This window comes from Rana temporaria, chromosome 1 (genome assembly GCF_905171775.1).
Source record: "Rana temporaria chromosome 1, aRanTem1.1, whole genome shotgun sequence".
In the NCBI taxonomy this organism is placed as follows: domain Eukaryota; kingdom Metazoa; phylum Chordata; class Amphibia; order Anura; family Ranidae; genus Rana; species Rana temporaria.
In genome coordinates, this window is record NC_053489.1 from 371,474,293 (window position 1) to 371,487,595 (window position 13,303).

The 13,303-nt window shown below is 45.5% G+C and overlaps 1 protein-coding gene across 1 annotated transcript in view; it reads right to left on the bottom strand.

Moving 5' to 3' along the window:
- The window catches only part of LOC120928557, a gene marked incomplete at its 3' end in the record, with an annotated part of 97,431 nt that overhangs the window by 38,731 nt on the left and 45,397 nt on the right, over nucleotides 1-13,303 (bottom strand). Inside the window, exons 6-7 of the mRNA XM_040339631.1 lie at nucleotides 7,170-8,440; nucleotides 6,069-6,728 (exon numbers count right to left, since the gene is read on the bottom strand). Coding sequence (XP_040195565.1) covers nucleotides 6,069-6,728; nucleotides 7,170-8,440 — 1,931 coding nt within the window. The remainder of the gene's footprint in view (nucleotides 1-6,068; nucleotides 6,729-7,169; nucleotides 8,441-13,303) is intronic.

Sequence of the window (13,303 nt, forward strand, 5' to 3'; positions counted from 1 at the left end):
GTTCACTATTTAATCTGAACCCTGTAGTCGATGACAATCAGTTGCTACGAGTTGGAGGTCGAATAGAGAAATCTGACCTGTGCAGCAAGGAACAAAACCCCGTCATCATACCAGGTCAGCACCACATTGCCACTCTTCTAATACGGCACCATCACGAACTAATACAGCACCAAGGCCGACAATTTACAGAAGGCGCTATCAGGTCAGCTGGCTTGTGGATTGTTGGAATGAAGAGATGTGTTTCTTCCCTGCTTTTTAAATGTGTCAAGTGTCGCAAGTTAAGAGGTAGACACCAACTACAACAAATGGCAAGCCTGCCATTTGATCGCCTAAGTACAGATCCACCCTTCACCTACGTTGGAGTTGATGTATTTGGTCCGTGGACTGTGGTAACTCGTAGGACTCGCGGTGGAGCAGCCAATAGCAAGAGGTGGGCTGTGTTGTTTACCTGTCTCAGCGTACGAGCTGTACATATCGAGGTGATCGAGTCAATGGATTCGTCTTGTTTCATCAACGCTTTACGAAGATTCTTCTCCATCCGAGGACCTGTCAAACAGCTAAGATCCGACTGTGGTACCAACTTCGTTGGAGCCTGTAAAGAACTTCAACTAGACAATTTCTTAGCAAACAATGGATGTACTTGGCTGTTTAATTCACCACATTCTTCGCATATGGGAGGATCCTGGGAGCGAATGATTGGAATCGCTCGAAGAATTCTCGATTCCATGTTGCAGGACCACAAGTCTTCACTATTGACTCACGAGACTTTGAGTACCTTTCTCTCAGAAGTATCCGCCATCATTAATGCAAGGCCTCTAGTACCAGTATCTTCCGATCCTGATGCTCCAATGATCCTTACCCCAGCCACACTCCTTACTCAGAAGGTTGGAACTACCGTGATATCTTCTGCCGAGATTGACCCGAAGGATATCTATAGGCGTCAATGGAAACGGGTGCAACACCTAGCCAATGTGTTTTGGCACCGCTGGAGAAAGGAGTACCTGCATACCCTTCAAAGCCGTTCCAAATGGCAAACACCCAAGCCTAACCTCAAAGTAGGAGACCTTGTTCTTCTGAAAGATAGAGAAGTCTGTCGCAATGAGTGGCCTATGGGTCTTGTAACAAGCGTAATGCCCAGCGATGACGGAAAGGTTCGAAAGGTTGAAATTAAGATAACTAAAGGAGGTTCTGCTCGGACTTTCTCACGACCAATCACGGAATTGGTGCTTCTTCTCCCAAGTGAGTGACTTAGGCAGGAGTACCGGCTATACCTGCTATGGCGGGGAGAATATCACTATCACTATTGACTGTGCTACTGTTGAAGTCCCACGATTACAAACGATAGACTGCAGGACTCAAGCCATCTGTTTTTTGGACGTCATGTTTCATTGTTCATTTACTGCATACCTTCTTGTGTTTGCGGGTATCTCGTATCTATGGTTTACACACCAGTTTTACCTTTAACGTTTCTTCCCCTACAGGTTCAAGTTGGACTTATCTTTATATATGTAATAGACTTTGAAATCTAAAGATTTCAGGCGGGGAGTGTCATGTTACATGATATTATTTTTATTATGTACTGTCTCTTTAATGCCTATCTAGTTTGTCTCTTGTGGCATTCCTTAGTTTGCATGCTGCTCAGTCTCCTCCCCCTCTTTGCTGTATCAGTCATTTTAATGCTGTAATTCATCTGACCTGTGTCTATTCTCTATACCTGCATGGAAGAATCGTTCTTTTACCTGTTGTAACTTGCATTCTACGGATCATACGACGAATAAACATCGCCAGATCTTCTTTCATGTGAGTTGTGACTGAGTAAGCTATCTGGAAAGGTGATTTGGGATGAATAATCTCTTCAGGGCAATGAGCTCCATGTGCTACTGAAAACCACATTCATAGCCTTTGTAGCCGATTCAGAATAGCCCGTGTGCTCTGTAGTTTGCACCTAAAGCTACTTGGTGTGTACTGCACGTGTGCTCTATAGTTTGCACCTAAAGCTACTTGGTGTGTACTGCCCGTGTGCTCTGTAGTTTGCATCTAAAGCTACTTGGTGTGTACTGCACGTGTGCTCTGTAGTTTGCACCTAAAGCTACTTGGTGTGTACTGCCCGTGTGCTCTGTAGTTTGCATCTAAAGCTACTTGGTGTGTACTGCACGTGTGCTCTGTAGTTTGCACCTAAAGCTACTTGGTGTGTACTGCCCGTGTGCTCTGTAGTTTGCACCTAAAGCTTCTTGGTGTGTACTGCCCGTGTGCTATGTAGTTTGCACCTAAAGCTACTTGGTGTGTACTGCACTTGTGCTCTGTAGTTTGCACCTAAAGCTACTTGGTGTGTACTGCACGTGTGCTCTGTAGTTTGCACCTAAATCTACTTGGTGTGTACTGCCTGTGTGCTCTGTAGTTTGCACCTAAAGCTAGTTGGTGTGTACTGCCCGTGTGCTCTGTAGTTTGCACCTAAAGCTATGTAGTGTGTGTACTGCACGTGTGCTCTGTAGTTTGCACCTAAAGCTACTTGGTGTGTACTGCCCGTGTGGTCTGTAGTTTGCACCTAAACTACTTGGTGTGTACTGCCCGTGTGCTCTGTAGTTTGCACCTAAAGCTACTTGGTGTGTACTGCACGTGTGCTCTGTAGTTTGCATCTAAAGCTACTTGGTGTGTACTGCCCGTGTGCTCTGTAGTTTGCACCTACAGCCACTTGGTGTGTACTGCCATGTGCTCTGTAGTTTGCACCTAAAGCTACTTGGTGTGTACTGCACGTGTGCTCTGTAGTTTGCACCTAAAGCTACTTGGTGTGTACTGCCCGTGTACTCTGTCGTTTGCATCTAAAGCTACTTGGTGTTTGTACTGCCCGTGTGCTCTGTAGTTTGCACCTAAAGCTACTTGGTGTGTACTGCACGTGTGCTCTGTAGTTTGCACCTAAAGCTACTTGGTGTGTACTGCACGTGTGCTCTGTAGTTTGCACCTAAAGCTACTTGGTGTGTACTGCCCGTGGTCTCTGCAGTTTGCACCTAAAGCTACTTGGTGTGTACTGCCCGTGTGCTCTGCAGTTTCCACCAAAAGCTACTTGCTGTGTACTGCCGTGTGCTCTGTAGTTTGCACCTAAAGCTACTTGGTGTGTACTGCACGTGTGCTCTGTAGTTTGCACCTAAAGCTACTTGGTGTGTACTGCACGTGTGCTCTGTAATTTGCACCCAAAGCTACTTGGTGTGTACTGTCTGTGTGCTCTGTACTTTGCACCTAAAGCTACTTGGTGTGTACTGCCCGTGTGCTCTGTAGTTTGCACCTAAAGCTACTTAGTGTGTACTGCACGTGTGCTCTGTAGTTTGCACCTAAAGCTATTTGGTGTGTACTGCACGTTTGCTCTGTAGTACGGATGAGCCAAACATACCCGCGTTCGGTTCGCACCAGAACTTTTGAACAGACCGACTGTTTGCACGAACATTTAGAACCCCATTGAAGTCTATGGGACTCCAACGTTCGAATTCAAAAGTGCTAATTTTAAAGCCCAATATTGAAGTTATTGTTGGAAAACGTCTTTGAGAACCTGGGTCTTGCCCCAGGGAACATGTATCAATGGAAACATTTAAAACTGTAGTTTTTTCTGGAGCAGCGATTTTAATGATGCTTAAAGTGAAAAAAAAAATCAAAAATTCCTTTAAATATCGTACCTGCTGGGTGTCTAAAATAGTGGCACGTGTTTAGAAATGTCCCTGCACAACATGAGATTACTATAAGAAAAAATAAATTTAATACTGCTTGCGACTTTAATGTAATGATTGGTCCCTGCAATATCAATAAAAATCATTGAAAAAAATAGCATGAGTTTCCCCGCCACCACTCCCCCCAGGTCATTACAAGACCCAGTGCCGATCCTGACCTCCCTGGGCCCCTTAGCAAAATGACATGTGCGACGAGCCAGAACCGCAGGGGAACACGTGAGGTGCACGGTGGGCCGATGAGAGACAGCAATAATACAGTTCATCGGTTTACTCACGGTTAGCAGAAAGCCTCCCTGGGCCGGTCGCACAGTGAAAGGGAAGATAGCACGAAATCCTCCGGGGCACGCTCTGCGATAGGGAAACGCCAGCCAAGATGGTGGTTGAGGTGCCCGTGATGACAGGGGTGTTTAGAGTGCTTGTGGCGGCTGGGTCCCTTGATGATATTTGTCGTGACGCCAGTACCGTTAATGGTGGTACAACCAGTTGTAGTAGCAATGTTGAAGAATGAGGTAGACAGTGGTAGAATACAACTCACAAACTTTTACTGTGTCTGGTTTTGGTTGCAGTACAAACATCCAGTTAAAATACAGTCTCTGGATAAATAGAGGAATTCTGCTGATCCACTGCTAATAGGCTTTAGTAGGCCTGGACTCAGGCTGTGGTTCAGTATAATGCTTACTTGTGTCTGGTCCCTTTAGAATCCAGTGACATGGGTGAGGTTGCCGGAGGCTAATAAATCCTTCACCTTTATACTCAAAGGTCTTTGCTGCCGATTAGTGGCTTTTATCCTTTGATTTTAGCAGTTTAAATGTGTCCCTTCTCTGGACTGACCTTCTCTCACCTTCACATTCCCCTTTCCCTCTGCACACTGCTTCCTGTACTGAACAACTGACCACAGATAAGCCTGAGCTGGGATAGATTTCCCAGAGTGGTGCTATCCCCATCTTGTGGTGGGAAGTAAGAAGCACACCTGACCAGCCTATGAACAGGGATACCACAGGTATACAATGCAAAATGACATGCAATATAGCAATGACAAAGAAGTAATACTTTTGCAGTTCCCACATGTCCTGAGTGGGACGCTGCATACCCCCATGGTAAAACGTGTGTCGACCTCGGCACACTTTTGACTCGATGTTGTGTCTTCCTGTAAGATATAAGAGAAATGGAAAAGCATGCATGCATAGGAAATAACAATATAACCCCATTCTTGTACTTCTTGTATCTGCAAGTAAAATGGGTTAGGCAAACATATCTCAGGCAACAACGAAATGTGACAAAAGGTGACAAAAAGGGGTGTAGTTTTTCCTCTGAAGACTGGTATGTATGGCAAAACCAGAATAGTCCACGATGAGATGGAAAAAGGAAAACAAAGCAAAAATAACATCTCAGGAGGCTCACAGGGTATGAGTCCGTTCCCTGGGCACAGGAAAATGTCAACAGATGAATATCACGGAGGCTCAGGTACGTGAAAGTCTATCTCCGGGTGCAGGCTTGAACGTTGCAAAACAGTAGGTATGTAGTCCTTTTGAAAAGTCCTTTAAAGGAAATAAACATAATATCCCAAGTAAGTCTTCTTCTCACTCTGGAACTTCAGACGATGTAAGGATGCACTCAACGATGAGATGACAGAGTCGGTAGTCGACTTCTCGGCTGCTGGTGCAGGTAATCCTCCAAACGGACAGGTGGTCGTCCTCTTGTAGTTCTGTCAGATCTTCTTAGCGGCTGAGTTTCTACAGGCCTTGTTTCAAGGGAACTTGGTGTCTCTTGAGCTGTAGTAGACACTTCTCGAGATAGCTCCTCTGGTTGAAGTGCGGTTGTATTGTTCTTGGCAGGCACTAAGATATTGAGCCATGGTGTAAGGAACCATTGTAAAGGATCAGAGTCTAATAATGCTTTTCCAAAAGACTGTAGTGGATTCTCTGAATCAGATGGTTTTGTAGGCTCTGGTTCTATGGATTGTGTTTCCTCTTGGACAGCTTCTTCTTGAAGAGTTTCTTCTTGAGTACTTTCCTTGAGACATAACTTAAGGCGATTGCGATGTACTACACGTGATTTGTTTTCTTTAGTGATCTCGTAAGTATCAGTCTCTGGATTGAGAATAGCTGTAATGGTGTAAGGTTCTCTCTCCCATTTGCTATCTAACTTGCTGGTGCGATGGTTGTTTTTTAACCATACATGGTCACCAATTTTGAGGGGTTCTGCTTTGGCAGATTGGTTATAATCTCTTTGTTGCTTTTCATGAGCACGTTCCATGCGATGTTGAACAATTTCTTGTGCATCAATTAGACGTCTTTGGTGCTCACTCACCCAATCAGTCTTTGGTAGAGGGTTGATTGCATCAGGCACTTGTACGTCCAAAGTATGGTCAGCAGGTAGTTTACCTTGTCGGCCAAACATGAGATAGTAAGGTGTATACCCAGTAGAACAGTGAATGGTGTTATTATAGGTGTACATCAACTGAGGCAATAGAGTAGGCCAATCACTTCTTGTAGCAGGTGGTACTGCTCTTAACATCTCAATTAAAGTTTGGTTCATTTTCTCGCAAAGTCCATTCCCTTGAGGGTGGTAGGCTGTGGTCCTGATTTTCTGGCAATTGTGAAGTGTACACAGTTCTTTGAAGAGTTGCGACTCAAAGGCAGATCCCTGATCTGTAAGGAGTCTTTCTGGGCATCCATATGGCAGTAGGAAATGTTTCCAGAAGGCATCTGCAGTTGTTCTAGCGGTCAGGTCCTTGACAGGTACGGCTACAACAAATTTGGTATAATGATCGATGATGGTCATGGCGTATGTGTAACCTGAGCGACTTGGTTCCAGCTTCACATGGTCAATTGCAACTATTTCTAGCGGTGTTCGGCTTACAATGGGATGTAAGGGTGCTTTCTGGTCATGTTTTTCATTTCTTCCAACAGCACAGGTGGAACACTCTCGACACCACTTTTCAATGTCTCCTCTCATCCCAATCCAGTAGAATCTTCTACGGATGGTGGCTTCTGTCTTCTGCACGCCAAAGTGTCCTGATTGATCATGATACATCTCAAGAATGATTCTTGCATCTCGGCGTGGTATTAAGATTTGGTATAGACAATCCGAGGTAATTGGGTCTAAAGTTCTTCTTAATAGTAGGCCCTTCTGTAGGAAGAGATGTTTTCTGTGTCTCCAAAGTTTTGACAATTCTGGATCAGCATTTCTTCTGCGAATTCTTTCAGGGGTTCTTCCGCTGGTGAAGAAATCTTGCAGTTCTCCCAACACTCTGCTTTCATTTTGCAGCTTGATCCACCTTTCTTTGTCCACTTGGGATCTTGGATCCACTTGTTGTTGAAGATTAAGGACTTTTCTTCCTTTGATGGTGATTATGTCTTGTTGGGCAACATTTTTGTAAAAAGCTGGCATTTCTACCTCTTCCCAAACATCTTCCTGTGTAGTAGGGTCTTCTTGGGTAGGCAGACGGGATAATGCATCCGCATTTTCATTTGCTTTTCCTGTTCTGTATTTTATGGTGAAATCGTAGTTAGCTAGGCGTGAGGCCCATCTTTGTTCCAATGCTCCCAACTTGGCGGTATTCAGATGTGCTAGCGGGTTGTTATCTGTGAAGGCCACAAATGGTGTTGCGGCAAGGTAATCTTTAAATTTTTCTGTAACAGCCCACACGAGTGCGAGGAATTCCAATTTGAAGGAACTATAGTTTTGGTCGTTTCTTTCAGTACCTTTAAGAGATCTACTAGCGTAGGAAATAACTCTTTCTTTTCCTTCCTGTACCTGCGATAGGACAGCTCCCAGACCTTTCTTACTAGCATCTGTGTAAAGATGAAATGGCTTCTGGTAATCTGGATAGCCTAGGATTGGTGGTTCTGTCAACTTCTTCTTTAGGAGCTGGAAGGCAATTTCTCTTTCTGTGTTCCATTCGACTGGTATTGGAGACTTTTGGTACCTCTTAGGATGTCCTCTCAGAAGTTCTAATATTGGCCCCGCAATTTGGGCAAAGTGAGGAATAAAGCGTCTGTAGTATCCTGCGAAACTGAGAAAGCTCCTCACTTCTTTCACTGTAGTAGGAGTAGGCCAATTTCGGACTGCGGCTATCTTCTCTGGATCCGGTTTAACACCTTCAGAGCTTACAATATGCCCTAAGTATTTGACTTCTGTCTTCAGTAGATAGCACTTAGATGGTTTGACTTTGAGTCCATGTTTAATGAGGATTTGAAAAACTTTGGCCAAATGTTTCAAGTGATCTTCATAAGATTTGGAGTAGATGATGACATCATCTAAGTACAACAGGACGGTTTCAAAATGTTTGTGTCCTAAACAATGCTCCATTAATCTTTGAAAGGTTCCGGGCGCATTGCAAAGTCCAAAAGGCATGCGGTTGAACTCAAATAGGCCCATAGGGGTGGTAAATACAGTCTTCTCACGATCTTCAGGTGCCATGGGTACTTGCCAGTATCCACTGGTTAAATCAAGGGTAGAGAAGTAGGCTGAAGATCCTAAAGCTGTCAAAGATTCCTCTATGCGTGGTAAAGGGTAAGCATCCTTGTGGGTGATTTGGTTAATTTTTCTGTAATCCACACAGAATCTGATGTTACCATCCTTCTTACGGACAAGAACTAGAGGTGCAGCCCATGGACTATGGCTGTCTCTAATGACATTGGAGTCCTTCATCTCTTGGATCATTTGCTTTACAGATTGGTACATAGTTGGTGGTATAGGCCGATATCTTTCCTTGATCGGTGGGTGCGAACCTGTAGGAATGGAGTGCTTGATGATATCCACTTCTCCATAGTCTGTGGAATGCTTACTGAAGGCAAGGTGAAGCTCCTTCACAATTTTTAGTACTCCCTCCATTTGGTTTACTGGTGTGGAAGCATCTCCCACATGAAGTTCTTTCCACCAGGATGTGTTTACATTTTGGTCCTGGGGGTTCTGTCTCTTGGGAATTTGCTCTGTGGTAGCTGTAGCCACACTGATGACATCTTGAAAAGTGACTTGGATTAGCTGTGCAATAGGAAGGTGTTTTGATAGTGTTACACTGCTATCACTCAAGTTTAGGAGTCGTATAGGCACTTTACCTTCAGAGACGGTTACTAGGCTCCTTGCAGCTCTAACTAGAGGATAGTCTTCCAAAACAACAGGCTCTACCAGGGCTTGGTAGTCTTGACCTTGGATTCCGACTACAGCTCGGCACCACAAGAGAGTTTCGGTGTTGGGTTTGAGGATCACAGGTTGCTTATCCCGGATGCGGGCACAGCAAATTTCTCCTTTTTCGTTGGTGAATCTCTGTTGCGCATTTAGTACACGGATGGTTTGTTGGATCACCTTCTTAGAATCAGGAGGGGCAGTAGGCACTAACTGGTGCAAGGCTTCTAGCATCTCAACATAACAGTTCCTGAGGACATTCATTCCTAGGACTATTGGAGGGTTAGGGTTATTGTCTCTGACTTGTACCACAATAAGGCCTTGTCAAGGTAGTGTAGTTCCTCCTACTTGAATGGTAGGTTCCCAATAACCATGGACTGGTATGGGTTTGCCGTTACTGGCTATGAGACTCAGCCAGGATTCTGGAGGCTGGGTAAGCTGATTTTGATCCCAGTATTTTTCAAAGGCTGCTTGTTGGATGGTGGTGACTTGGGATCCGGTGTCAACTAGGGCAACAAAAGGGACTCCATTTATTTGAAGTGCCACTTCAGGACGGGATCCAACGTATCTTGGCATCCAGTGGGGATCTTCTGGACCTATTGGTTTACCTCCCGAGGGGTGGTCCTTGGCCTCGGGGGTTTCCCGTTTAACTGCCAGCAGGTTGCTTCGGTATGGCCTGGTTTGTGACAGTACGTGCAGATAGGCCGCTTAGGGGTACTAGTGTGGTCAGGGGGGCGTCCGCCAGAATTTCTGGAATAAGTCTCTCTAGAATTAGAGGGGAAGAGTCTTCTGGACACAGGTTTCTCATCCTCTAGCATTAATGGTTTCTCCCATTGTTCCAATTTTTGGTGGACTTTCTCCAGACTTTTAGTCAGAAAACAGACTTGCTCAGTCAAGGCAGCAACTGCGTCAGGAACTGGAGCTTGGGTTGCCTGACTGACTATAGGTAAAGACTTTACAGGGGTAACCAGCTGTGATACAGGCACGTCAACAGATCTAACAGGTTCTGTTGGTGGGCTTTTTCCCAGGATGCTGATAGCTAGTTCTTTAAAATCTAAGAAGGTAGCGCTTGGATGTTGGGCGGCTAACATTCTTAGTTGGCTCTTTAGATTGTCTGTATGGACGCCTTCAATAAATTGTTCTTTCAGGGTTTTGTCCTGATTTTCTGCCTCACGGGGGTCTACTTGGACAACAGCTCTAAGGGCTTCCTGCAAAGATAATGCAAAGTCTCTGAGTGACTCACCAGATTGCTGTCTCTTGCTGAAGAACCTCATCTTGACCTCTGACACGGTACTGGGTTCAAAGGTGGTGTAGAGACGTTGAAAAATCTGCTCCATGGTCTTTCTCTCTGAGCTCGGCCAAGATTTCACTTCTCTGAGCGCAGCTCCTTCCAATTGTGCAAGAAGAATCTCCATCTGTTGCTCTGAGGATACAGGGTACAATCTGAACATAGCCAGAATTTTTTCTTTAAAGTCCCTTAAAGTATGAATTTCCCCAGAATATCGTGGGAACCAGGGGGCCCCAAAATAATAAGGCATGGTTAAAGGCATTAAACTTGGTGCTGCAGCGGTTGGTATTGCATTGGGACCGACTGCGGCTGATGCAGGGGGTCCTCTGAGGTCGGGCTGCACGTCATCTCCTTGCACAGACATGGTAACAGCAGGTGAGTTCTAGTTAGGTAAGTCAAATGCGTTTTTAGACACTTTTTGTGCGGTGTTGCTATGGGCAACCGCTGTCTTGCGGGTGTATGGCCCTTTAAGAATTTAATGCCAGCTGAATGCAATGCTGCAGCGATGTTGATTTTGGGTCTCTGGCAGAGTTCCAGCTATCAGTGCTCCTTATAGTTAGTAGAGGCAACTGACAGGTTGCGATTACTGCTCGGACGGCAAGCAATGCGATTATTTTCTCTCCTTTTGCTCACATGCGAAGTCTCGCGACTTCTGGGGCGTGCGTTTGTCACACTTTCCTCCCAGGATTGACACAGCAAAGGTCAGGCGATTTTGCATGAATGGGTGGCACCAAACTTTCCCGCTCTTCAGGGGGTGTCACTAACCTATCCACAGTGATGGCGTAGGAATTTTTGGACAAGAAGGTCTCTGGCAGCCATTTTAAGTGAATGGAAATAGTCAATTCAAATACTGCATGCAGTTTTGTTAACACACAAATGTCTGATTTTCTCACTTTGGATGCTGCGATTTTTATGCTGATAACTGGGATAACGCTTCCATGCAACTTTTAAACAGTTTAAACAGTTCTGTGGCCCCACACAGCATGCAATAAGTAAACAGTCTCTCAATAAAGCAAAGGGGCTTATTCTGATGCAACAGTCTTTTAGATAGGGCGCAGGGGTAATAATCCTGTTCGTGACGCCAATTTTTTTATGCGACGAGCCAGAACCGCAGGGGAACACGTGAGGTGCACGGTGGGCCGATGAGAGACAGCAATAATACAGTTCATCGGTTTACTCACGGTTAGCAGAAAGCCTCCCTGGGCCGGTCGCACAGTGAAAGGGAAGATAGCACGAAATCCTCCGGGGCACGCTCTGCGATAGGGAAACGCCAGCCAAGATGGTGGTTGAGGTGCCCGTGATGACAGGGGTGTTTAGAGTGCTTGTGGCGGCTGGGTCCCTTGATGATATTTGTCGTGACGCCAGTACCGTTAATGGTGGTACAACCAGTTGTAGTAGCAATGTTGAAGAATGAGGTAGACAGTGGTAGAATACAACTCACAAACTTTTACTGTGTCTGGTTTTGGTTGCAGTACAAACATCCAGTTAAAATACAGTCTCTGGATAAATAGAGGAATTCTGCTGATCCACTGCTAATAGGCTTTAGTAGGCCTGGACTCAGGCTGTGGTTCAGTATAATGCTTACTTGTGTCTGGTCCCTTTAGAATCCAGTGACATGGGTGAGGTTGCCGGAGGCTAATAAATCCTTCACCTTTATACTCAAAGGTCTTTGCTGCCGATTAGTGGCTTTTATCCTTTGATTTTAGCAGTTTAAATGTGTCCCTTCTCTGGACTGACCTTCTCTCACCTTCACATTCCCCTTTCCCTCTGCACACTGCTTCCTGTACTGAACAACTGACCACAGATAAGCCTGAGCTGGGATAGATTTCCCAGAGTGGTGCTATCCCCATCTTGTGGTGGGAAGTAAGAAGCACACCTGACCAGCCTATGAACAGGGATACCACAGGTATACAATGCAAAATGACATGCAATATAGCAATGACAAAGAAGTAATACTTTTGCAGTTCCCACATGTCCTGAGTGGGACGCTGCACATGGCACATTAAAAATGAGAATCGGGGGGGGCGCTGACGACAGTGACATGTCACATTAAAGAAAGTTGAGAAGCGGGGGGAGGGAGTGTTCTGCTGTCGGAAATGACTCAGCCAGCGAGTTTAGAAGCGGGGTGAGGGGGCGAAAATGACTTCTCACCAGGCGGGGGCCTCTAGTAATTTGGGGGGCCCTTTGCAGCTTTGCTGGGCCCTAAGCGGCTTGCATAGTGACCCTATAGGGAGGATCGGCCCTGACAAGACCCTTTGGCCCTATATACTTTGAACAGCAGTATACAGGCGGTGCAAACAAGACAAGGACTCTAGGTTTGTTAAGTAGAATCTGAACCATGTCATACTTTGCTGCTGCATATTGCACAATTTCCTAAAGAGACCCTCAACAAACTACATGACACTTGTGCCTGGTGATGAGGCCATTGATGTTCCAGTGGTGGCCCGTGAGCCTGTGGCCATACAGGCTTGGCCCCCCAAAGCGCACGTGCTGTGTGGCAACAATATGTCGATTATTTTAGGGGTGGGGGGGGCCAGTACAATGCCAGATCTTGGCTGAATAAATAATTTTTTTGGGAAAGAAAAATTCTAGAAAAAAGGTTGCCATCCAGGGCCCCCTTTGAACAAATTCTGTGAAGAACTCCTGTTCTCTGAAGGCCTCCATTATTTCTGCAAGTCAAAATGTATAAAAAAAAACTAATGTCAGTCAAGCCTTAGTTTTCTCCCCATATCTAACCCACAAACTCATCCACTGATCATAAAGTCCAAAAATCAAGTTTCGTATCGTCGTACTGCACGATCGTTTTCCCGACATTTACTACCGACGTTCTCACTCACGCAATAGCCCTTTATACACTGCGCATGCAAGAAGCTCCGCACGTATCCCCGCCCATGACGATCATGATAGTAATTGCCACGCCCCTTTTCGGTCGGTCAATGCACTTCACTGAAGACATGATGGAGGAGACTCAGGAGAGACAGGAAGCTGCAACCTCAAGTAAGGAGAGGCCAGGCACACACCAAGAGCAGGAGGAGGTACAAAGCCACCAACATGACCTTCGATGAGATGGTGGAGATGGTTGCCATTCTTAAAAAGGAGGACTACGATTGTGAGAAAGGGCCTTACAAGAACCCCAAGAAGGTCTAGGCCAATATAATAGAGAGTGTGC